Genomic DNA, 26,777 nt, shown 5'->3' with positions numbered 1-26,777 from the left:
CACACAATGATCAGGGCTTGCTCTGCTGTGCTGGCATTCCCAGGAGGCCCCAGCTCTGAGAGGACAACACCTCAGGAGGCTGTTACAGCTCCCTAAAATTCCTCTCCAGAGCAGGCAGATCTGGGAGGCACCAATTCCTCCTTCCATCCCTCCCCACACCTGCAAAGCGTGACTGAGCTGGAACAAAGAGCCTTCCCAGTGAATCCCCACGTTCCCATTCCAGCAGCTTCAGGGTGAGTTCCTGGGAGCTGGGGAGGCCCAGAGGATGCTGCTCCTCACCCCCACCCCACAGCACCTGAACAGGAACACTGGGCCCTGTGCTCCCTCCGAGGGCTGCACTGAGAACTGTTCCCAAAACACACCCCCACCACAGTAAAATGCAATCTATTTTATTGGTTAATTATGTACAGGAGATTCTTGATATTCACAGTAACATCAGACAAGTTACTGCCACAAAGAGCAAGAGTAAAAACAGAACTGACAGTCCACTGTAAACAAAACTAAAAATCCTGCTGGATTGGGTGGGACTGGCTCCAGACAAACTCAAAAGGCACTCAAAGAAAAGCAACAGAAGCCCTCTGAGGGACAGGGCCTGGATGCTCTGAGCTCCCTCCTCGATGATAATGCGGGGGCACAGCGTGTGCAGAGCAAACATCAGGGCACGGAGACAGGCACAGGATGTCACCCCTGTGCAGGACAGCACAGCCCAGCATGCTGCACGTGTGTCAACGAGAGCATGCTGCTCATCCTTCGAGCCCTCCCCTGCCCGTGCTACCAGGGCAACGCTGCATTCAGCACAGGGGCTGGGGCTGCCCCAGAGCTGCCGATCCCGCCCGGAGGGAGCTCAGGCTTTGCTCAGGCTCTGCCACAGCACGCAGCAGCCCGGGCTGAGAGCACACCGTGCTGGCATCTGCTGGCAGCAGGGAGGCTGGCACAGGGAAGTTCGATGGCTGCTCTGGATTGTCACGTTGAACCGGGGAAAGCACAGCCATGGCAGGAGGAGCAGCCTGGACACACCCCGTCCCCAGCTGTGCCCCAGGAGCTCGCAGCAGAGGGTACACAGCCTCGCCCTGCTCTTCTCGGCCACTTGCCCTCTCACCTTCCCTGGGCAGCCCAGGGTGCCCACACCACCCCTCGTGCAGGCTGTGGGAGCTGCTGGGGCACCTGAGAGACTCGTGCCCAGGTGAGCCCTGCCAGGGCAGTGTCCCCTCGCTGTGCATGCTGGAGAAGCTGTGTGCCCTCTCTGGGGACAGCATGGGCAGAAGGAAAGCTCATTCTGGGGGGAAACAATTCCAGGGGCACAGGTGGTACAAGCAGAACGAGGCAGAAAAGCTTAACAAGAACCAGACTGACACTGCATGAGCCACAGCCTGATCTCCAAGTCATCCCCCAAAGAATTCAAGTCTGGCCACTTGGATACACAGAAAAGTGGCTAAAAGGTGACAGCAAGATCAGGCCAAGCAGCTTCTGTTCCAAAGAAGGACACAGCAAGAGGTATATGAGGTGACCAGTGTCACCACACAGCCACTTCTCCTCACTCCAGCCTGTGACTGTGATGGCAACAATTCCAGCCCCTTCCAGAAAAACCAACGGCAGCAGTGGCAGTGTCACCCTGAGCTCCTTCAGGGGTCAAGCTGCAGTGCAAACCTCCCACATCAACCACCATCTGCAGCTTTTAACAGCTCCAGTTTTCTCTGACAAACACTCAGATTTCCTCTCAGTTCCAGCAGGGGTGGGAAGGGATTGTCCATTCTCTGTCCAACACTAACATTCCTCCCAGCTCTCCAGGGATGGGGAGGGTCAGCTTTCCCCTCCCGTGATTGCCTGCAGGGCACAGCAGAGTTTTACCTTTGTGACAGGTGCAGAGAGGGCACCAGGAGGTTCTGTCACAGACAGAACTCCCTTCAAAGATCAGACTGGGGAAGGAAGCGCTTTTCCTGTCTCAGCAGGAGGTGGCTAGAACTTTTCCACGACAATAACTTTGCTTCTCTCACCCAGATACGAATTTGCTACAGAAAGCAACTATATAGGAACCTAAGCCTGTTTTTAACTCAGTTTCTTTTATTCTCTAGTTGCACTGTCCAGAGAAAACAAGATGTCCAAGTAAACACTTGGCATCAGCCCAGGAGGGTTGACTTTAAGAGGTGCAATTCAAGCCCTGGTAGCAGCAGTTCTGGATATCCTTAAAGAGGGTGGGAGGGTGGGCTCTGTGCAGGGACAGCAGCACCAGCACCGTGGAGCACCCAGGTACACAGGGATGGCTTCACTCTCTAAGGCTCAGGGGCTAAAAAATCTCATTCCAGAGATCAACTTTCCTCACACAGCTGCTGCCAGATGTCACCAGCAGCATCTTCAGGGAAAAAAAAAAAAAAAAAACCTTCCTGTGTGTGCCCAGAGGCTTTACCCCAGCAGGATTCCCTGTTCTCATGGCATATCCGAGACACCAGTCCCACTCTGAAAGTGGTGCCTGTTCTCAGTGCCTTTCCCAAATTCCCACTGTCTTCTCTTCCAGCCAGTTACAGGCACAAACTGGGCAATCTGGGTACAGGGAAGACTCCAGCTTTGCACCACCACCTCCAGCTCTGCACAACATTTTTAACATCCAGGTGCTAAACCAGAGCTGCTCCCCAAGCCTGGCCTGGCACCAGACAGGCAGAAGGGTGGTTCTGCCCCCTCACAGCCTGTCCTGCCTGGGCATTGGGCAGAGCCCACAGCACTGTCCCCACTGCACTGAGAACCTGCACCTCCAGCATGGGCACACTGTGATTATCAAGACAAAGAGGAGTCATCTGGGTCAGGAATATTTTCTGATTAGCCCACGCTGTTCCAAATTTCACCTGAGAAGACATTGAAGGCTGCTGTAGTCCTGTATTTTCCTTCTCTTCCCCAAATCTCTCCTTTACAGGAACATGGTTGTTTTCCCCCTTCACCTTCAGCCAGGAATACCCTCCAGCCATTTTAACTTTAGTGTCATGAAATCATTATTTAGCTCTTGCCTCATTTACAGAACCAGTTCTAGTAACCCAAAGCTTAGCTCTAGTTCTATCCAGGTGCAGCTCCACGTGAAGTACCTGTGGATTAAATGGTTTATTTGTAATCTGTTTGCCCTGTAAATACAGAACTATTATCTGTTCCATAACTGGGAAGGGAAAGCAGCCAAACTCAAGTGTTATCCCTGGAGGCTGAGCAAAGCTGCTGGATACATCAGATTAACAACACTCATCATTCTCTGGTGGGCTTGGATGGCAGGTGCATCCAATCCCTGAAGCATACAGCTCATTTCCTTGGGTCAAAGTCCTCCCTTGCCAGGACACACCTGAGTGTGTCTGATGTGCAGCACCAAATCTTCCTCAGAGGCTGAGTCCTACAGCAAAAGGTGTCATTGGCCCCAAAAGCCACAATGCCAGGCCAATCTCCTCCCCTGGCATTATGTACACATTGAAAAAAAATCAAAATTAAAACAGCCATTCACACATAATTGGCAACTGATCTTTTCCTACTGCTCATTAAACCCTCACTGATAAGCATTTACAATTTAAAAATAAAATTGTTTTGTTTTCTTTTTAAAATAATTTCTACAGTTCTGTCACCCAACTAATTTCAATCACAGCATAATCTAAGAATAAAGCAAATCCTGGCCAAGAATGGCTGCCATGGACTCTCAGGAGTCAAGGGGAGCAGCGTGTCCCAGCTCCTCACATCCCTGCACCCCTCCAGGAACCTGTAGTGAACTCCAGTTGATTTTCTTTATCATGATTCTTTTGGCAGCTTAGGAATGCTCCAGTCCTCAGGTGGCTGTGCTGGCAGGGAGCAGTGGGGTGGAGAGGCCTGTGGCACATCCAGTGCTAATGGCAGTGCTCTGTGATGTCCACCACCACTGCCTTTTTCCAGCTGAAGAAGAAGTATCCAGTGCCCGCTCCCGCGGCCACGGCGATGCACAGGTACCCGTTGTAGGTCATGAAGATCAGCATGAGGAAGTAGCTGACCACCACCTGGATGATGTGCAGCACAGTCTGCAGCAGGTGGGGCAAGCTCAGCATCTGCTGGCTGGGAAAACAAACCCAAACAAGTCAGCAAACGGAAGAGGTGGGAAATGCACATCCCCAAAGAGAAAGCTGCCAGGACAGCAAGGTGGGCGTGGGATGGCACAGAAGGTGACGCCAGCCTGGGCAGGGACTCTGCGTGCGCTGGCACCTGGAGCTGTGGTTTTGCTCACAGAGCAAAACAAGCATGGAGCTTGCTGGGAGGACGTAACTTATAGCTGAGAAACAGACTTTGCCAAGCTTCTTTTACCGCCCCCCATTCAAAAGCTGACTGCTCCTGTTCTGCGCAGAGGCCTTAACTACCTGTCAACAAAAGGATCCCAAGTGTTTTCTGTCGGGGTCACTGGATGTAACATCCAGACTCTGTTCCTCAGAACTCCCCCAAACGTGTTCATTACAAAAACCCCAAGCCCATCTGGCTCCTTGCTGCTTTCCTCCTTTTGCCCCCATCCTCGAGGATGCCAGGTGTCCCCCATCCTCCACTGCCATGCAGCATCCCGGTCTGGAGCCAGGACACTCTCCAGAGATCAAAAATGGCTGCACAAATTTTCTTCTGTGCCAGTTCCACCTGCAGAGCTTTGCTTTAGAATGAAGTGCAGTCCTTACCCCACGGTTTTGTGTGTCTCCATCAGGATGGTGCCATTGGGGCCGGGCACTGGCATGGAGTTATAGCGGATGCTGACTTGGGATTTACGGAGCAGACACTCCCGGGCAATCTTAAGGCCTTCATAAAACATGGCCAGGAAGAAGACAGCCACAAAAGCACCAGCCATTTCTGACAAGAGAGGAAACAATATTGTCTCTGGGCAAGAGAATGTGTCAGCAGAGTCACTGTGTGGTTGAACCCCATTGTGCTGCACAGGCCACGGCCAGGCTCCATGTGCATGCACAGACAGGTGGGAAATGGGAATTTCATCCAGACTCTCACTGCAATTTCACCCATAAAGCAAAAGCAGCAATCACTTTTGCTAATAAAACCAAATTCTTGAACTCTACTAATATCTCCATTTTTCTTTCACCCCACAGATTTTTAGCACAAATAACAAAGTAATTCCTGAAACATGGATCTTGAAACCAAACTGCAAACCTTTTGTTTGGACTGCACAAGACTGTGTTACTAACCTCCAGGAGAATTGATTGTAAGTCCAGAGAACAGCAATGGCACATTCTTACAGCTGAAGTGGAAAGTCATGGCCTGCCCAAAACACAAAGAACACCAAGATGAGCCTGAAGAGCTCATCCCAGGGAGCTCAAGCAAGGTGTAGCAATGGGTTTGTATCAGAACAAGAACTCAGATCCGTTTGTTTGGTCACCACCTCAACACCAAGAAACTCTCCAGTAGATCTGGTGTAACACACACAGTGAGACAGGGATGCTCCAGTTCCCAACTCCTTCAGGCAGCCCTGGGCAGGAGGCCCTGTCCTTCACAGAACTCCAGAAAGTGCCTTCTCCTTGCATTTGAAGCTCCTTTTCCCTCAGCATCAGCAGTCGTCAGGGATTGGGGATGTCTCCATGGAGCTCCTCCTTGGCTCCCCATCCTCTCAGGAACTGGGGTACAGGGTACTTTCCCTTCCCCACTTGAACCTCGTTTGGATGATACAGGTAAGGGTTGCACAGGTGAGTCCTCTGGTCCCCTCTGCACTGTGCCAGCAGTGTTGTCTCCCTATGGAATTCTCAATATACTGTGGGAAACAGAGGCCTAAACACAGCTACACAAGGGGTAAAGCCAGTTCACAGCTGCCCCTGGGTGAAAATAAGGGCTCCTGAGCCTGCACAGGAAGGGGAAACAGCAAAGATCCCCAGGCCAGCTAGAGGTGATCCAAACTTCCCACCTAGGTAAATACAGCTTGGCATGTCTTGGGCACAGCTGCACACAGGGTTTTCACATGGGAAGTCCTGACCAAGCAAGAGGAACTTCTCTTTGAACTTCCCCTGTTGCTTAATTAAGGTTATTTGCTGAAGCTCAGACTTATGATTCATTTCAGCATCTGTAAGAATCAACTCATTTTCCCCTGAGCAGAATTTACTGTAAAACACCTTTTAGAGAGTGCTTTCATCTCTTCAATGAATTGAACATATTTACATTTAAAACAAAACCCACATAAATCAAAGAACTTCAGCTGAACCTGAGCCTGTTACTTGGTACCAGTGAGGAATGGGAAAACACATGTTAAATGTGCTCAGTCTGTTATCTAAGATGCTGCACCTATGTACTGCCTTCCCTGACAGATTTATTTGCAATATGAATTTAAAATCTGGTGCAATTACTCACAGTTTTCAGCTGCAGGGCAAGGCAGGGTCCTGTAACTATCCAGTGAACACTTGACATTTGTAAAGAAATGACATTTACATGGAAAGTAATGGCCCAGGGATGCCAATACTGAGCTGAGATGATGGGAAGAGCTTCACAAGGAGAGCAGTGGCAGTGCTGGACTGAGAGCTCCATGTGGGCCATGCCCACCAAGGTTGTTCTGGTGCTCTCCTCTCCTGCTGTGACACTGGTTGTAATAAAAATAGAAGCAGAGATTCTTGGTTCTCTCCTCAGGCATAGAGCTGGCAAACAAACTCCAATGATGGTTTGCAAAATCCACTCCTGAGAACACTCTCATATGAAATAAAAATGTGCCCTCTCTCCCCTCCTTTTGAAATTTCATCATAAATAGACATGTTTTAATAATCTGAAACTCACTCCTAAAGTATTTAGGAAAAGGAGAAAAAGCTGAAAAAGTTCCTAGAACTGGCTACACACAAACACTGATCCTCCAGCCATCTCCATGGAAACTCTGGCCAGGATCTCTGCAAAGCCTCAGTGATGCCAGAATGCACAAGCCTGAACCTGCTGGAATCAAAGTCAGCTGGAGCAGCAGGAATCAGGATCAATGCAGCCTTAATGCCAACATGGCAAAGAGCCCTGGCACTGCTGTGCTCCCCAATCAAGTGTGCTCTGAGGGCTCAGGAGGGAAGGGCACAGAGGGAGCTCGGCACAGCCCCTCACCCTGCTGGGCAATCCTCTCAGGGGAGCCTGGGGCTTTCCCTGCCAGCCTGGAGAACTCCATCCATCCATTTCCTGCAGGAAAAATCTTGCTTTGCATTTCTGCCCTTAGCTGGCTGCAGAGCAGACACCAGACTGGCTGCTGGAAAAGTTTACTCAAGAAAAAAAAAAAAAAAAAAATTGCCAAAGGATCTCCACCTGTGAAATCCATTCCTGCTCTGTATCCCTCATGCCGCTCCTTCACTCCAGAAGACCCACAATGGGATCTGGGTTTAACCTGGATGGATTCCTGTCTTCCAAAGCTCAGCTTAGTTTCCAGTTCTCCAGAGCACAGTCTTTAAGATGACAGGTTACTCTGAACCACAGACAAGGAAAAACTCTCTGGTTAATTCTGACTTCTCCACTTACCATCATCATCATGTCATGGCCGTGTCCCGAGGCTGTGGTGGAGGGGTGCTGATGCTCAGGAGGATGCAAGGTTGGCAGCATGGAGCTGTTCATGTGGTGAGACATCTTGAGGACAGAGAGATTCAGAAAGGCACATAGAAAAGTGGGACCCTGAAAAACAAACAAACAATGAAGCCCTTTTCTAAACAGAATGTGGTTTCTCTACTGCTGCTGCATGAGAAAATATTCCAAGCCACTGAGAACTGCTGCCACTGGAAAACTCCTGGAGCTTCCTCATGGTCCTGCTCTGGCTACAGAGAGCACACAGCAGGACACTTTAGAGGAGGTGTGTCCCTCTGCAGCCTAATTTGATTGAGATGGCACCTGGGGCAAGTGCTCAGCATAAAGGAACATTTCTTATCTACATGAGGGAAAAAAAAGAGCCCCTTCCCAAGTGCAATCTTGCAAGAGGCAAAAATATCACAAGCACAACTTTAAATTGCATATACTAAAGGATCAGATAATAGGATTTCTCTTAATTGACAGTTATGCATTTTATTGGGAACATGTTTAACACAGAAATTGTGTTAGTTGGTACAAGACCTACTATCGGGCAAAGGTCTGCAACAGCTACAGGCAATCCAATTTCATTTCCATGAGCTTTACATTGCCACATCTCCCCTGTAATCACATTACCCACAGTGAGAGAAACACTCAAGAGGCTGCCAGTCCCAATCCTTAATCTGCTTACCACAAATCAGGGATGTCTAGACACACTAAAAAAAAAAAAAAAAAATACTCTCTATGGTCACCTGTGGACATGGCTGCTGCACTCTGGCCCAGCACTGCCTGGGCTGGCAATTGCTGGTGGGAAATGAAAATCATCAGGTTGAAACAGCAACAGGAGAGAAAATAACCTGGGAATACCAATCAGTCCTGAAAGCACAGCATCTGTCCTGCTGGACCCTGCCTGGAATCCTCTGTACCCTCCCACTCCAGTCCTGTACTGAAGTAAAACCAAGGGAAATAAAAAGCAAAGTTTGGACACTTTATCAAATTAAAGTTTAAAAAGAAATGAGAGACAGACTTAATTCCACAGAAATCATCAGGTGAGTTTACAAATGTGGTTTTTTCCGTTTTTTAAGCCAAAAGGCAGCATGGTGTTTGAACAGGTAGGCATGGCTATATTTAGATTGAAGAGAGGAAATGAGACTCTAGAAGAGCTTTCTGAACTGGAAGTAGCAAATAAAGTCCTGAAAAGCAGCTGATGGTGAAGCTGGCTCAGCATGTGACAGTGACCCTGTGCAGGGGTCACTGGTGGTCCAGAACACCAGTGCCAGTGCAGCCCTGTGGAGCATCCATGACAGGGGATATCCAAGGCTCACTTTTAAAGTGAGCAATGAAAGAAATTGAAGATTTGGAGAAGGTAAGGAAACTCAGCAGTGCTGGGGAGGAACTCAAGAGAAAGACAGAAGTAATACCCTGCAAACATAGAAATTAAATAATGCAGGGAAGCACCAGGAAGTGACACCAGGTACCCACAGCTCAGGTATGTTCTCCATCTCTGTGCAGAAGAAGTTTGTAGCCCATCTCTTATTTCATCAGACAACCTCACAATACTCCCCTGGAAGGTAAATTGGAATAATGGAATCCAATGACATTGGCTAAAGCAGAATGAATTCCTTGTTTCCGTATTAGTCCATATTTCTGCTAATGTTTTTTAGCTTACTTTGTCCCTGATTTGTGCTTAAATATTGAGACCAGAAAATGTTCACAGAGAGATAAAAAGGAGAGGGAACAGTGCAAGCAGTAGCTCAGCTGACACAGAAGAACTTCACCAAGGGATACCTGCAGAATGCCCAGTGTGATTTCCATCACACTGGGCATTCTGCAGGTATCCATGCACAGCTTGGAAGATTATCCTCTTCAAGAGCTGAAATGTTCAGGCTCTAGAACTGCAGTCCCAAAACACTTGTAAAGAGAATCCTCTGCCAAAACACACAAACTTCAAATTGTCTTTTGCATCAGGGAAGGAAGAAGAATAGCCCAAGTGCTTCACCCGCAGGATCAAAGGTAAACGTGCTGGGAGAGGAAAGACATAACACAAGAACTTCCCCTCTGCTGCAGCCAAAATCTCCTGGAATCACAGAACCATGGAATATCCTCAGCTGGAAGGGTCCCACCAGGATCATCCAGTGCAGCCCCAGTCCCTGCCCAGACCCCCCAACAACCCCACCCTGGGCATCCCTGGCAGCGCTGGCCAAACGCTCCTGGAGCTCTGGCAGCCTCGGGGCCGTGCCCATTCCCTGGGGAGCCTGGGCAGTGCCAGCACCCTCTGGGGGAAGAACCTTTCCTGCTCTCCAGCCTGACCTGCCCTGGCCCAGCCCCAGCCGTTCCCTAGCTCCTGTCCCTGTCCCAGAGCAGAGATGGGAGCTGTTTCTGTCTCCTCCCTTTTCTCTCAGTTGACTGATCCATTGCTTTTCCTTTGAATACAATATTCTCACCAGCGACTACTGTCCAATGATTATTTATTCATTTTAGGATTTCATACTCCTGCCAAGCTCAGCAGGTTCCAAAATGCTCCACAGAAGCCCTGGCTGGTTAGCAGGTAAAACTGCCTTTGTGGCTTGGCTGTGTCCAGCTTTTCACTCCTTTCCTTCTCACTAATCATCATTTGTCTGCAGAAAGGGAGAAACAGTGGATATGTTTCAGGATATTTACTCTGTAGGAACAAAGAACATGGTCAGGTGTTCAGGAGTGGCTGCCTGTTGCTGGGCAGGCCTTGGTACAGGTTACAAAGGGCAAGCTTGACCCTCACCTGGGTAGCTCCTTCCCACCCTGCTATCCCAGTGCTCCAACACCAAATCCAACCCCTTGCTGCAGTCACCCAACACTGAAGGACATTTTATGAGATCCTGAAAGGATGGGGTATTAAGTAGCTTAAGAAGAAATAACCTCATCTGAGCCACTTCAGCTGTGTTTTTTGTCACTGAAGGTAACAAACAGTGGGTAAATTTCTGTTTAAAAATAAATCTGTTCCAGTTGACAATCAGTTTCTGATTTACAACTTGGGAGATCTCTACTTAAGTCTCAAGGTAAAAAACAATATATAGAGCAGCAGCAGCAACAGGTTAATGGGTGTGTAATATTTCAAGCTGCAAATCCCTGGTTGGTTTGCACAGGTCGTAAGAAACAAGCTGACAGATGTGGAGCTCTGTGTGTCACAAGAAGGTGGTGCTTTAACAAGGCTGACTCCATACCTGAAGGAAAAAAAATCCACCCCCCACAAGTTTCTATTATTATAAATTCTTTAAATAGGTTTAGCCTTGTACAAAGCCAGCCTTTCAGCAGGTATTTCTGTCTGAATGGGTGATCTCTGGCTGCTGCCTGCTCCATATGTTTGCACTGAGAGAGAGAGGCATTGGAGTGGATTCCTGAGCATGGAGCCCTGGAGAGGGACCTGCCACAGCCCATGGCTGCATCAGGCTCAGGTACTCTGAACACCTGAAGGGGACAGACCCCAGGGTGCATCTATCACAAGGGACACACACACAGTGATTTTTTGTGCTCTGCAGTAACCTGCTATCTAAGAAAACAAACAGGGTGGAACAGGAGAGAGGAATGAGGAAATTCTCCTCCAGGGCTTCTTTCTTTCCCTTTCAGCGCTGTTACCCCAGGTGAGAGAAGTCACAGCCTCCATTTCACAACCCCTCAGACTTTTAAGGAGAACTGCAAGACTCAGAGCTACACCCAGGACTTCTCTTTCTTTAAGCAGGACCTCAGGCAGGCCCTGCTCACACTGAGGTTTCTGTCCCAGCCCTGCACTGCCACCGTGGCAGCTCTGCAAACCAGGCTGGATCAGGACAGGTGCAGCCAGGAGCAGGATCTGACAGCAGCAAACTGTCAGCACCAGGACTCACTCTCATCCTCTACCAACCCCAAACCAGTGCTGTCTCACCTCACAAATACCAGGAGGCCACAGTTTGCAACTCCAGGGCACAGAGAAGGGGAGGACAGGCAGGAGGTGGCGGGGCACACACGAGTGCAGGTAAACGAGCTGGACCTGATGAGATGCCAAAGCCAGAGCAGTCTTTTCAAGCAGGTCTCAGCCAAAGATCACTGCCATTACACATAACCCCCTCCTCAGCTCCCCAGTCTATTGCTTCTGCTGTGTTCATCCAGAGTCCTGCAATTTCATAGCAAATCTCAGTTTTTCCTGTGGCAAACACCCAAGGAAAATACACCTTTCAATGCAGAAACAGGACACACTATGGGAAGGATCTGCCAAGCTCCCAGGAAATACTTTACAATCAGTTCAGTGTCAAACAGATCTTCCTTAAAGTCTCAAAGGAAATGAAGCCCCTTTTCAAATCAGAAGTCCAACAGGGTTGACACTGAAGCCCTAAATCAATGCCCATTACAGCATCAACTCTTCCCTTCTAAACAGTGCCTCATGTTTCCCAAACCAGTTCAGAAAACCCAAGGAATAAAATTCCACTGGCTCTGCCCAAAAGGACCAGAGCCTCAAAAATCCCCTCTCCAGTCTCCTTTAGAGCACTTATTTGTCCCACAAAGAGGGTGCTGCTGCAGTGGCCAGCACAGGATTGGCTCCTGCTCAGAACCCTCCTGACTCCTCTCAGAAACACTGCAGTGATTCATACCCAAAATCTCTCCACCAACACTTCTGAGAGCAAAAACAGGTCAGGGGGTCCCTCTCTTCTCCTGAACAAGCAAGAAAAACTTGGTAATATTTACTAAGAATTAAAATCAAAGTTCCTGAGAGAAAGCCAAGGGAAAATTATTAAAAACAGCAAGCTGGAAAAGCAAAGACCTCTTGCTTACATTATCACATATGGCTCAGTGCTGTGTGACACAAAGGAATGTTACAGAAAAAGCACAGAAGGAATGGAAAAGGCACGCAGGAGTTCCCGGTGCTCTACTTACAGCAGTGCTGCTGGCAGACCGAGCTCCACTGGCTCCCAGCTTGTGGTCCCAAGCCCAATCCCTTTTTTGTTTAGCAGTGCTGTCAATGGAGTGGGAGGGAAGCAGCAGCCTGCAGACACTGCAGCTCTGTTCACTGGCTCTAGCTGTGGGCTCCACTGAGCTCCTCATCAGGAGACCTAAGCACTGCTTTTAGTTTATTCAATTTCCTGGCAAACTTTTCTGCTTTAACTGCTTCCTTTCCAAATGGGTGGACTTGTGATTCTTCCAGGATGCCAGGCAGAGCTCCAGAGCTGCTTAAAGGCACGGCTGAGGGACAGACCAATTCTACCTGTTCATGCTGTGGCAGCACCCAGCAATGGTGGCCAGGGCCCCTGGGCCAAGCTGTAAAGACACACTTTAAAGACACAGGGAACAAACACCACATTCTTCAGTAATGCAGCAGAACACGTGTTACAGATACACACTGCTGTTTCCCAGTGTGAAAATTCCCCTTGGATCTCTCCCAAGCAGCTTCAGCAACCCCAGGCTGGCACTGAGACACAGGGAGGGACTGTGCTGTGCCCAGCACATTTAATTGCACACCTCTGTTTTTCTCTTGCACAATTCCTGAAGAAGGAACTCTTAGAGCTATATTAAGAACTCAAGGAATGTTTGTGAGCTCACAGCAGAACTGTGGCTTGCCCTGGTACTGCCTCACCACCTTAGAGTCTCATCCTAAAGCTTTTCCCAGAATTTTAAGGCTTCACAAAAGTTCAACACACCAGAAGGGGTTTGGATAAAGGGAAAGAGAAGGGCACAACTCAGGAGCTCAAATCCACACTGCAGATGAAGCTGTACAAATTTGGATTTCCTGGAGCTTGTCCCTGATCATGGAAGCTTGCTGGATTCAAACTGGATCAGCAGAGCCAAGCAAGAACACACAGTGTGACACAGGGCACATTCTCCCTGTCTACCTGTGAGCAGGCTGAGCTATTCCCACCCACAGGTTTCAGGACTTCTGAAGGATGATAGGCACTCTGGAGAATGTCCAGCTGGAGATGCCAGAGGCTGCAGTGCAGGGAGCAGAGAATAATGGGCAAAAAAAGAGCTGAACAGGGCTGCAGACAACATCTTGTGTTCAGGTTCAAAAGGAGACAATGCCTGGGCAGCCTCTGTGGAAGGAATGCCAGGATGGAAGCAGTCAGCAGGGACAGGCAGCCAAGCTGGGAGCACCCAGAGCCCAGCTCTCCCAGCACAGGCAAAGAATGGGCTTTTAAAATCATGTGCAGGGCTTTCATGTTTTGTGAGGGAAGAAATCCACACAGATCTGATCCTCTGCCATCACCTTCACTGAGGATCCCAGCTGGAACCATTACAGCACAGTTGTGGATGCTGAAGATAATGACAAAGTTTTGGCACAACAAAACCACTCTGCTGTCCGTGAGCCATGCCCATGACTGATGGGATTTGCCCAGGCTGAGACAGATCCTTATTAAGGTGATCCTGACAAACCCCACAGGCAGGATGTGGGAGGAGAATGAAGCAAAACCACATCACCCACACAGGGAGGTTTGGGGGTGATGCTTTAAGCCACAGTTGAGCTCAGGTTCTCTGCAGCACAGGCAGATCACAGGGCTGGGGCCACCAATCACACCCTGCAGTACGTGCTCCTCCAAACACCCATCCTCCAGGCCTCCTGGTGCCATAATTTGCTTATTTTATTCTTACCAAATCTTTGTGTTTCTTGCACCAATATGTTTGTCCCTCTCTTTACCGGGTTGCTGTGTCCCCAAGGCTCAGGCTGCCCCTTCCATATGGAATCATCTCACACAGCACTCACAGACATGGCAAGAGCCCCAAACACTGCTCCAGTTCCAGACTATGGATTCCAGTTGGGATGCTGGCTCACATAAGCTTCCTGAAGTTGCACCACATCATTTGGCAGCTTGATGCAGTTATATGCATTAATTAATATTTAATTAAAATGAAGATTAAAATAAGATGATGAAATATCAGCATATGTTTAATCCTTAAGGTCCTGTCATCTGCTCTGAATCAAAGCATTCCTCAGCTAAAGCAACTAAAAACTAAACTACTGCAACTAAAGCAAAGCTGGTCACAGCCACTCAGCACAATCCCCATTACTTGAGGAGGGGCCAGAGCTCTTCCTCTCAGCATGGCTACAATAATGGCCCTTTGATGGAGTTTGTTTTCATAGCAAACCTGTCTGGCCACCCTCTGTTAGAGGCTTCCCTAGAAGGGGATGGTCATTCCTAATCTCCCAGCTTCTACAGACGCCTCAGGAAATCTGTAATCTTTGAACAAGAAGAAAAAATAACCCAGGACAGATTGTTCTTTACAGGACAATACACTGAACTTCATTAAGTGAAGCACATACCATGTCGTTACCCACAGGCCCAGTGGAGTGAAAGGCAGCTGAAAACAACCCTGCAGAGCACAAAACCTCAGACTCTAAGCCTGGTAACATCAGAAGAAAGGCTGAGAAATGCTGACAAGAGCTGTGTAAAGGTGACAAAATAATGGGGAGGCAGGCTGATCCTCCCCTGTGGTCAAGTATTTTCCTCAGCCATACTGATACTGCAGGAGACAGCAAAGCAGTCAAAGGATCCTCGGGAGAAGTGTGGCAAAACCAAGGAGTCCTTGCCAACCCTTTCCTGGCTGTAGACTCATTTCTGCAGAGAAGTCTGACCCAGCCCAGGTGCAAACACCTGGAACACACATAGAGCTTTGCATGGAGATCCAAGAGTGATCCTCCACTGTCCCCATTGAGCTGAGACCAGGCAGTTAGACCAGATGATTCTTGAAGGTACCTTCCAACTTAATAGTCCTATCCTATTCTTCTTCTATCCTACCCTACCCTACAACACCCCTCTGCTTGTGCTGGCCACCTCTCAACCCTTGCCTTGGTAGCACAGGTAAGATCTCCTCCACAATGACCGCAGGAACCTCGAGCAAGAGGTGACAGAACCAACGCTGTCACACCTCAGTTTGTCCTTCACAAATCCAAGGCCAGCAATGCTTCCCTCATCTACAAAGGAATCCCACACACATTCCCACACAGCCCAGTGAACATTACGTTTTCCTTTGAAAAAAGCACTGCAATCTCAAACTGATCCATGCCTCCAACTGTTGGGCCAAATCTTGGGGTCCCCATGTGCAGGTGCTCCCCAGGGCACCCCACTCTTGGCAGGACATGGGACAGCACCTTCTCTTCAGCACAGCAGCACAGCTCCTTGCACTCTGCTGTGGTGACAATGGTTTGGAAGGTGCACACCAGGCTTTGGGGCTCAGAGTCCAGCAGTGGCTACATGTGATTGGGGATCGTTCCCATGCCTTTGGAAATCAACACACTCCTTGCCCTGCCCAATGCATAACAGTAGGAAGGGCATGACACCAGGAATTCCACTGGGATTGGGTCTGGCAGCTGCTGTGAATGCCTTTGGGTGCAGGCTTGCAAAACAGTCTGTTTGGCAGATGTTGCTCAGAGCACATCTGTCACAGAAGCCTGGCTCAAGGGAGGGAGTTTTGGGTGACAGACAGATGCTGGAGGCTGTCACAAGGCTGAGGACACTTATCCACACAAGGGACTCTTATCCATATAAAGGACAACATTCCTCTGACTCCTGCACTCAGGAGTGCCTCGTCCTGTTCAAGCCCACCAAGAGCACAATTTCTTCCATTCTGTACATGGACAGTGTTTTTCCACCCCATTTTCATTTCTTCCACCACCAGCCTTTTGGATCCCTTATTTGCCCCACACTGTTCATTGTTCCCCTTTCTGTCTGGGTGGATGAGGCAGCCGTCCCCCTTTCTGGCATACAAGAGCACAGACATTTCTGGAAAGTGGCAGAATTGAGGCACCTCAAGACATGCAAGGGCTGAGGAGTGACTTGGAGTGACTGCCATTCCCACAGCTGCCAAAGCAGAGGAGATGCTGTACCACAGCTGACTCTGATTCTGTCATCTGCAGAGCACAGCACCAGAGATACCAAAATGGCGCAGGATGCCACGTTACAATTTCTTTATGAAACATCCAGGATAAAAGGCATGGCAACACCAAAATTCCTTATAGCCAACGCCAGCATGAATTCAGAGCTAGAACTGACAAGTTTCCATCAAAGGCCATCCCCAGGAGGCATCTACAGAAGCACTTCAGCACTTCCTGTGCACACCAGAGCCTTCTGAAGCTATTAGCCCAGGTCTGCAGACCAGCACACCACACCATCAGAGCTTCACCTCTTTTCCTCACATCATCAAGGGCATGACACAGGAACACAGTAACACAAATCCAGGTCACAAAGTCCCCAGGATTCAGCAGCCAGGGAGGAGAAATCTGGCAGGAAGGGAGGAAGTTTGGGCAGAGATAAGGCAGAATGGCTCAAAGGCCAGGGAGTAAGAGCTGTGTTGAGATGGAGGAGCAGGAGGGTGGGTGGTGCTCAGTCAGGAATCACCCAGGAACCTCCTGTTAAAAACTCTCAGCACTCACTCCTCAGCTGAGGACAACCAAGGCTCCTGAGCAGTGAGAAGACACGAGACAGCACCAGGAAGTGGAGACAGAAAAGCAGGGCCATGTGACCCATATTTTCCAAGCTTACATAATTCCTGAATCAACAGATACTCCCTTATCCTCAGTGGTGGTTTTTGCTCAGATGTTACACAACCAAACACAGGAATGGTGACCAGGGAGATGTGATCCATATGGCCAGAGAGCAGGAACCATCCTGCTGAGAACAAATGGGACAGAGTCCTGAGCCTTGTGATACTCTTCAAAAACTTTTTAATATAAAAATATATTAATATTTGGAACCCCATCTTGCAAGATGTGTATTGTGTAAGATTAGACAACTGCTTCCTTAGAAAAACCAGGCCTAGTGGAGAATTTAACTTCCTATTTCATATGCCCTAATCAAGAGCAGTTTCTAGCTTGTGTTCCTCTAACAGGCACTTTTTAAATAAAGGGAGAAGTTTTCTCTCCAAATGGGAAAAAAAAAAAAACAACAGAAAAAAAACCAACAAAAAAAAAACCCCACCAAACAAACAAAACAAAAAAAACAACAAACAAACAAACAAAACCCCTCACTATTTGCATACAAGGTTCTTTATCATACCCACTAACTCAGCATCCAGATTCCTGCACATTTAACACCTCCTGCACCACTTGTACCTATGGAAAGGAGCCCGTCTCCCACAAAAATGTGTCTGTCCACAGGGTAAGGACACAGATTATTGTTTGTGGCTGTTCAGTGGCCACAAGCAGAAGAACTCCATCTCTAAGGAATGACAGATATGTCAGGATGCAAGCACGACAGGGAACTACTTGCAAGTTAATCCTGACAAACCATTGCTCCATGGTTGGCTGGAATGGGAAGGACACACCAGGTACACAGCATAAACAGCTCTGACCAGATTGATTTTATGGTGTCTTCAAGCCTTAAATCCTGTAAAACTGTAAAATAATCTCATGAGACACAAACATAAAAACAGAGTGAAAAAGTGCATTCCCAAGAAAGGGAGCACAAGTTTCCTCAGAGCCAAAAGACACCTCAACTAAACCCTGGCACCCAGTGCCACATCCAGGCTTTTAAACACACCCAGGGATGGTGACTCCACCAGGCAGACCATTCCAGAACTTTATCACCCTTTCTGTAAAAAACTTTTTCCTAATATCCAACCTAAATTTCTCTTGATGCACCTTGAGACTGAGTCCTCTGGTTCTGTCAGTGCTGCCTGGAGAAAGAGCCCAACCCCAGCTGAGCACAGCCACCTTTCAGGAGCTGTACAGAGTGATGAGGTCACCTCTGAGTCTCCTTTTCTCCAGGCTGAGCACCCCCAGCTCCCTCAGTGGTTCCTCACAGGGTTTGTGCTCCCAGCCCCTCTCCAGCCTCGTTGCCTCCTCTGCACGTGCTCCAGGTCCTTCCCAAAGTGAGGGCCCAGGACTGGACACAGCACTCGAGGTGTGCCCTCACCAGTGCCCAGTACAGGGGCAGAATGACCTCCCTGCTCCTGCTGGCCACACCATTCCTGATCCAGGCCAGGATGCTGCTGGCTTTCTTGGCCACCAGAGCACACTGCTGGCTCATGTTCAGTCGGCTGTCAACCAGTACCCCTGTTATCTGTTATTACCTCTTTACAGATGTTATCTTGCAACAGCATAAATACCTTTGTCCCACGCAGGTAAAACTAAACCTGAGGGTAATAAATGGACGGCACTGGTTTATTAGAGGCCTCATAAAAGGGAGTCCAGTACAGGTGATTCACTGGAGATTCCCAGATCTTACACCATTTGCCCATTTTCACACAGCTATTTTTCCCTCTCTGGCTGCTTTTCAACATTATAATCAGACTTAGCCCAGAAAAGGCAACACTTGTACAAGTTCTGAACTGACTTCCAGGTGTTTTGAGAAGCAGAATAACAACAAAACCACACTCCAAAACTCCTGGTTAATTTTTAGGAAGCCATTCCACACGTATGATATGACACATATTGGTTTAAGCAATTCACACTCATTTTTCCATGTCCAGTACAACCACACGCACCTTCCACCACATGGGAAAGTGTCCTTGCAGAGCAATTCCCTTCCACTCCTTTCTTTTCATATTTAAGCAGTTGTTTGTCTGTAATTACCCCTCAGAACATGTCCGTGTGCAGACGCAGCGTTTTAAGGTGGCCACTCAACCATTCCCCTTCCCTGGAGCTGCCACGTTCCAGCCTGTGTCAAACGTTGCCTCAACATCCACATGTTGATGTCAGCTCCTACTGGGATACTCTGGGATTTCCAGCTCCTGCTCTGGCGTGTCAGGGTCACCTCTGAAATGCAGCCTTTGACTAAAGACCTAAGAGCTCACAAGACTGACTTTTAGAAAAATACCTTTTCTTGCAGAGGAAAAATGGATGTGTGTTCATTTCACTTTGCAGCACCATCCATGACTGTCCCTCGACAAAAGAACCTCTTCTACCACAGCCAAGAATCAAATTCTTTTGTGCCTCCAGTAGTTGTTCTGAGAAGCCTCAAACTGTTCATGGGCAAAATGCAAAGTAGAACTCAGGTCACAAGCAGCAAAATCCATTCCAGTGGGTTTTTAATTAATCCCAGGAAGTCAACCTCTGTTTTGGCAGATGGTTAAGGCCAAATATCCATCACCAGAGGCACCTTCCTGCTCTTGATCCACAATCTTGGCAAACAGCAAATGGATGGCACAGTGATATATAAACAGCTTCCAGGTAGTAATGCAAATACTTTAAGGGTTCAGAGAATAAATTAATAGCCCCAGTCTATGGAACAGAGCATTCTCCCTTTGAGAATGCAACTGAACTATTGGAAGTATTACTGAAATTACTGAGTCACTGAAAATACAATCTCAGCAAGGTAAAAGATCTCCAGTATCAAGAAGAGGAAAAGAGCAATCAATTCTCTGGAAAGGAACTTCTCTTTGGAAGAGCCTTGGCCTCATGACACTCTTCTGACAGGAAGAGCCATGACTGTAGGCCATGGAAAGCCAGAACAAAAGCCATCAACAATTTTTCTATGAGTGACGAAACACCACTCTGGGAAAGAGCTTCAATGCTGGCTTTTTCATCATTTTCAAACCCCTGGACAGCCACAAAGCTGCTAATCCAAAGCAGAAATGATTCAGAGCTAAAAAATGCTGAGTACTTACTCTTCCAGAGACAGGTTTTCTATCTACCAACTCCAGCAGAGCCTTTTTCTCCGGAGAGGCAACAAGTCTGAGACTGATCAAAGTTTCTCAACCCTACATAATGCTGACAAGCACATTATTATCTCTATCAAAGGCTAATCATTAACTACTGCTCAGATTAGCTTAGGACTAGACCAAGCACTGGGATGCTCATACAGAGATCCACGGAGCAGCAAAAGCAGCTCCTGAGTCTCCCTCACAAGATCTTTGCACAAATGCAGAGATTGTAGAACTTTCTGATTAAGTGCATTGCAGAGATTACTTTCCAGCACATTAACCAAAACACATTTCAAACATTCATGTCTATTAGATAAATTAGTGGTTTGGTTGCTTCTGGATAGTGTAACAAAACAAGTTTAGTTTATTTTATTGTTTAAGCATTTTAGTATTCAAACTGAGAGAGAGCAGGTTTAGGGAAGATATTAGGAAAAAATTATTCCCTGGGAGGGTGGGCAGGCCCTGGCACAGGGTGCCCAGAGCAGCTGTGGCTGCCCCTGGATCCCCTGCAAGTGTCCAAGGCCAGGCTGGACGGGGCTTGGAGCAGCCTGGGACAGTGGGAGGTGTCTCTGCCCAGGGCAGGGGGTGGAACAAGATGAGCTATAGGGTCCCTTCCACCCCAAATCACCCTGTGACTCTATCTGCCCCATAATGAAGAAATGTGATGTTTTCAAAGCTATCAGCCAGTTTTTAGGAGCATTGGGAAGTGAGAAAAAAATAACAAGACAAATAAATCATCAATTATGCAGAAATTCTTCAACACTGTGTACAAGACAAACCTTGTCAGGGTAACTGGTTCTGGGACCCTTCTGCTTGGAAAGCTGGAGCCAAAAACTGCTATGGGAAAAAAAAAAAAAAGGGACAAAGCAGAAAAAGTGCAAGAACAGCTGTGCTGTGCCCTGCAACACAAGGGGCCTCGTGATAGGGGCTGTGGTTTCAGGCAAGAGTTACACAAAACGGGACCAACTGACAAGCAGTGCATGTGATCCTGCTGTTATGATGTCCTGGAGGGTTTTACTTGAGGAATTCAAAAAATTAAGAGAAGTCAGGCTGCTGCCAAGAGTTTTTTAAACTAGAAGCAAAATAATCAGAATCAAGTGTGTTAGGCTTTACCACCCATACAGAAGGATATCCCACAGACACTGCTCTGTGCCTTTTATGAAAAGAGCATAAAAATGGTTTTACAAGTATAACCAAGCCTGTAACAGGAACATGAAGGCAGCTGTGAAACTCCCAACTAACCTTGTTTGCAGCTGTTCAGGTTTCAGCCTTACAGTATCTATAACATGCTCCTCCAGCACACTTCAGCCTCACGTGACACCACCTTAAACACTAAAGTTCAGCACATCCTCTGAGATAATGTCTTATCCCAAGTTAATGAAGGCATCAAGGCCAGTGGCAACTTGATTTGTATAAAACCCACCTGGCAGTGAACCCAGAAATTGTGACTCAATCTCTTGTCAAATCCATTAGTCCAGGAGCTCAGACAAACAAGGGATTCAAGAAAACCAGACTGCAACATTGATTGCATTTCACTTGCAGTGTATCCTGAGGCTGGGTGTGTTCCTCAGGAGCTTGTGCTCCCACTTCCCTTATCACTTTGATGTCCAAGGGTTGATTTACCCATTGGAAATGCTTCCCACGGAGCCACACTGATGGCAGCACTGCGGTGACTTCCTGAGGGCTGCAGGAGAGTGAATTGGGATGGCTCCACTGGGAGCACTGGCTTTGAGTCTGCTCCACATTTGTTAGTGTTTCCCCTTCCCAAGTAAAAGATGCAAGATGGAAAATGCAGTCCAGCTGTGCCAGTGAGCCGTTTGAGCCTCTTTAGAATGCCTTTTGGAGCAGGGAAAGTTAACAGGGGAAGCAAGTGAGTGATGGGATCCCTGGCTCCCAGTCCAGCCTCTGGCAGAGCTCAGCCAGGGTGACACGAGCTGCTGCCACTGTCCCAGCCAGAGTGCAGCCACCAATTACAGACATCACACAAGGAGCAGGCTGGGTCACAGGGATGTGCCTCTCCCTGAGGAGGCTGGAGCTGTATCCCTTTCCAGGAGCTGCTTTTCCCAGCTCTCCGGAGCAGGCCAGCCAGTCTGCTCACAGCATTAGCTCAGGATGAGCACCGCACCTCACAGGTGGCCTCAAAGCACTTCTTAATCCTACAGAGCCAAGTCCAATTACATTCTCTCTAATGTGAAACAAGTCTGAAAGTGCATTTGCCAGGCACTCCTTCCCCCAACAGATGCAATCTTTAAGGGGAAAAAAACAGCCAAGACTGTCAGGGTTCCCCTTATCCTGGTTAGCCAGAAGATCAACTAAATATATCACAAAGCTCATATTCCAAGCTCCTGTACCTTCATCAGAGCAATGAGATCTGACTCCGTGATAACTAATGAGTAAGTGTGGGAAAAGAAGCTTTATGGAAGTGAAGTGGCTCTTCCACAGTCTCAGGAGAGCTTGGGGCACTCACTGTGAGTTCCACGCCAGAACACCTCCACTCTGTTCCCAGTTTTCTCCCAACCTCTCAGGATTCATAACAGGACATGCTGAGCAAGCAGTGAGAACAGAAGAGCCTCAACCACTTACATACAGCATTTGGCTTGTGCTCTAGAGCTACCATGGAGTGCTCTAGTCATTTAGATAAAGTGAAAAGATTACATGCTTGTACAACTTTTTTAGCAGATGATAAATGCTGTTTACATCTGTGATACAGCAAATGTGAGATTTTTCTAAGATTATATCCACAGAGAGGAAAAGAGCAGGAAGCAAAGCCATTGTTCTGGCTGCACTAACAGTTGCTGAAGTGCCACTGGAAATCAGCTGGAGACCCTTGATGATATTAACAGATAGCACCGGGAAGAAAAGACAATGGGAAATTACATTAAAACTGTAGAAATAAAAAAGCAAAACTAGAAAGGAGCTATTTCATCACAACCTCCCACTTCTAGATTGGCTTCTAAACCAGGAAAGTCTAATTCCAGGACCAACAAATGAAAGGCTTTAGAAAGTACAGCAAAATAGGAGTTTAATTTCTTTACAATAACTAGTCCCATTATTCTCTGCATTAGCAGATTCCAGCTTTCAGATGAAAAAAAGGTTAATTAAAAAAATCACTGGCATCGTGTTCTCCAGGACCTAATTGGGAACATTTCCAGAAAATTAGATTGAAACAGAAGGCAATGGAGTAGATTAACTAAGATTGAATTTCCCAGAGAAAAACAGCATAAACTAGATTGAGTCTTTTTCATCCTTCCCTAAGAAAAAATTGCCATGACTCCCAGTGATTTCCTGGCAGACTTGTGGAGAAGTTCATGCTGGCAATGTGCTTCAGCTCAACTTCCCAAAATTCTGCTGCAGGCTCCTGCGAACTTTCAGGTGACCTTCAGGCCAGAGCAGGGAAGGCAGCTCTGCAGAGCCATGGCAGCTTTCTGTTGGGTAGAGGAGTCTTCATAGCAAATAGAAAAAACAAGGAGGAAAGGAGAAAATAGTTCATTTTAGTTCAAAGAATAAAAAGTTCTGTCTTCTCTTGGACCTAATGTCTGACTGGAAAACAAGCCAGCTGAAAGGAAACTCCTCAGGGCCCTGCTCAAAACTCACCCTGTGAACATGGTAGATTTTGTCATTTACTTCTAATACAAAACTGGCAAAGATTATTCTCAGTGCCCTCCCTTCTCAGGCATTAAGCTTTTGTTCAAGGATACAGGGTCTTATTAATCCAAATCTTGAAGTTACATTGTGAAGGGAAAAGTGAAGTGAAAAATCCCCCCAAACCTCTTTCCAAAACAAAACCAAAACCAAACCAAACAAACAAACAAAAACAAACAAAAACAAAATCAAACAAAAAACCAAACCAAAACAAAACAAAACAAAAAAAAACCAAAAAACAAAACAAAAAAAAAAAACCAAAAAAACCCACAAACCTTGTCCTTGTACCACTGCAAGCCAGAGTCAGTGGCAGGGATGATACCTTTAAAATAAAATGTGCAAAAGTGACTTGGAAAGGTGATTTAATTTCTCCTCTCTACTGGCAGAAATTATCCTAATTCTCAGCTTAGTTAACAACCTGGCCTAGATGAGAAATCTGATATGAAATGAAAAGCAGCCAAATCTCAGTAGAAAACAGTTGTGCAAAATTCCTCCGTTCTCAACACAAAGTTGTGTGGGAGCCTGCAAATCCTGCCAGTTCTTGTATTTTCAGTACCTTGCTTGGGGGGGGGGGGAAGGAGAACAAAAGCAGCAAACCCCTGCTTATTGCAACAATTTTTGTCTTTGTAGCAAAAAGCATCATTTTAATTTTGTATTGTACAGCAGAGCAGTCACATCTTCACCAACAAATCCTTAGTACAAAACTAATCTTCATTTAAACAACAACATTCACACATTATTCCCAGTGCCCCCTTTTTAATGAAGGATGGGAAAAAAATAATGCAGACTCCAAAGCCTGATGAATGCCTCAGGAAACATTACATCATAAATGACAGGATTTGGAATTATTAACTTAAATGCTAACTTACCCTATAACATCCCATATTGTTACTCATTAAAAATCCTACAAAAGCTTTACTGACCTCAGGCTCAAGCAGTGGCAAGTTAAGATCAAACAGACTGAAAATCAACTTAATAAACACTTGTGAGGAGCGTTTCATCCAACTGGGCAAAAAAAAGCAGCACTAGTAAGCATTCTGGAGCTTGGAATTCGGGCACAAACAGGAAGAATTGGCCTCTGCCTGGGAACGGTGTGGAACCAAAAGCCCACTGCACACTCAAATACAGATGAGGACTATGAAGAAAGCTTAAATTAAAAAAGGACAAGTGGCTAAGATGTGATGCTTGCTGGGTGCTGCAGGTTGTGCCGCTTCAGCCTCTTCCCAACCACACTGGCATTAAAACTGGCCAGTGCTGAATCCAGGAAAAAAAAAATAGAGAATATACAGAGGTATAACATTGGGCTAGGAAGACGGTGAAGGGTCTGAAAGGGCCACACAAGGAGCAGCTGAGGGCACTGGGATTGTTCATCCTGAAGGGGAAACTGAGCTCAGAACTCACCAGGGATTGCAGCTCCTCCTGAGGGGCAGCTCCAAGCTGTGCTCCGTCCTGAAGGAATGGCCTCAGGTTAACTCAGGGCAGGTCAGGCTGGAGAGCAGGAAAGGTTCTTCCCCCAGAAAGTGCTGGCACTGCCCAGGCTCCCCAGGGAATGGGCACGGCCCCGAGGCTGCCAGAGCTCCAGGAGCGTTTGGCCAGCGCTGCCAGGGATGCCCAGGGTGGGGTTGTTGGGGGGTCTGGGCAGGGCCAGGGGCTGGGCTGGGTCATCCTGGTGGTCCCTTCCAGCTCAGGATATTCTGTGATACCTGTACCTAAAAAACCTAAGTTGAAGTGCCACACCGGGACTTAGCCACATGGGTCTTCACCACTTAAAACTACCTTAACAACCAACCAGACAGAAATACAGGAGCCAAAGCAACAAACTCTCTTCATCCAAGGGACCACATTCCCCATTGGAAGGAAGTTCATGCCCACCTGCCTTACCAAGGTCAGAACAATCTCATCCCACTGGGAATTTACACCAAATTATTGTGGGTTTGGTTTTTGTTTTTTTCTTAACAGAAATAAGATTCTATGACCCTATTCAGGTTTCATTCTAAATTCATCACACATTCTGCAATATAAAAGCTGCTTAACACTCCCCTTTATCTTCTCCCTTTAGAAGTGGAATCACTGATATCTCAATCATTGCAATAAACTCCTGAATTACTGCAAACTCAGCTCCACAACAGACCTGGCAACTTCCTGCTCAGACTCAAATATCCAGTCAGTAACTGACAGTACAAACTTCCAACCAGTGCCAGCAAATACCCAAAGCCAGGAAATATCAACCCTTATTGCCATTCTGACCTCCTGCACATTGCTCTTCTGCATTTCAGCATCATTTGGATCTCAGGCGAAATTGAAGCCAGTCGGTCTCACAAAGCACATAGAGATACCAGCTTTCCAAGAGAGGGAAAACACAGGAAAACCACAACATACCACAAAAAACTCATTAAGCAAACCAACAGAAAGGTGTATTTCTCAAGGTACGAGGTGAACGTGGGAAACTGCTTCAGAGGGCCGGCTAAGACGTTTATCCACGCAAGAAACGATTCCGATGTTAAGAACACAGTGCATGGCTGGTGCCCTTGGGTATCCCAGAGACAGCGAACCTGGAGCGCAGCAGCGCCCGGGTGTCCCCAGCCCTTCCGCCCGAGCCCCACGGACCCACAGGGCCCTCAGCGGAGCCACGGGGGCCTCTGGCTCAGCCCGGAGCCCCGGCGGGTCGCGGCTCCCTCACGGCAAGGGCAGCCCGGCGGCCGCGGGGCCCGCCTGTCACCTTGGGAACCGCAGGGCCGGGCTGGACGCCTCCCCCGGGGCTCGGGGAGCGCAGCCTGCACCCACACCGAGCTCGCCCCGCACCTCCACCTTCACCTTCACGTCCCGGGGCTGCCCATCCCCTCGGGCCCCTCGGCGGCCCCGGCCCGAGGTCCCACGTCCCGGCCCGAGGGGACGGGGGGCGGCCATGGGGCCGCCTCAGGCGGGATGGGGGGGGCGCGCAGGGGGCACGAGACCTCCCCCCCTCCGAGCCCACCCGTCACTCACCGCGCGAGCGCCACGAGCCGCGGCCCTGCTCCGCCCCCGCGGCCAAGCCCCGCCCCTACCAGCAGCCCCCAAATGCTCGCCCTCCGCCG

At 48.0% G+C, this 26,777-nt stretch overlaps 1 protein-coding gene across 6 annotated transcripts; it reads right to left on the bottom strand.

Annotated features, from left to right (window-relative positions):
• Positions 1–373: 373 nt before the first annotated feature.
• On the bottom strand, positions 374–26,708 carry SLC31A1 (solute carrier family 31 member 1). Of its 6 annotated transcripts, none has more exons than XM_053962288.1 (6): positions 26,689–26,708; positions 25,105–25,152; positions 7,444–7,593; positions 5,166–5,238; positions 4,650–4,818; positions 374–4,047 (listed from the first exon to the last, which is right to left on the bottom strand). In XM_053962288.1, exons 3-6 carry the CDS (start codon positions 7,546–7,548, stop codon positions 3,846–3,848), a joined length of 549 nt encoding a protein of 182 aa, XP_053818263.1. In that variant the 5' UTR covers positions 7,549–7,593; positions 25,105–25,152; positions 26,689–26,708; the 3' UTR covers positions 374–3,845. The 6 variants fall into 6 exon arrangements, with proteins under 6 accessions (XP_053818263.1, XP_053818258.1, XP_053818259.1 ...); XM_053962283.1 differs by lacking the exon at positions 26,689–26,708 and adding an exon at positions 26,506–26,671; XM_053962284.1 differs by lacking the exon at positions 26,689–26,708 and adding an exon at positions 26,518–26,671.
• Between the last annotated feature and the right edge of the window lie 69 nt (positions 26,709–26,777).

This window comes from Vidua chalybeata, chromosome 21 (assembly GCF_026979565.1).
Source record: "Vidua chalybeata isolate OUT-0048 chromosome 21, bVidCha1 merged haplotype, whole genome shotgun sequence".
NCBI lineage: Eukaryota > Metazoa > Chordata > Aves > Passeriformes > Viduidae > Vidua > Vidua chalybeata.
This window is presented reverse-complemented; position numbering and strand designations above follow the sequence as displayed.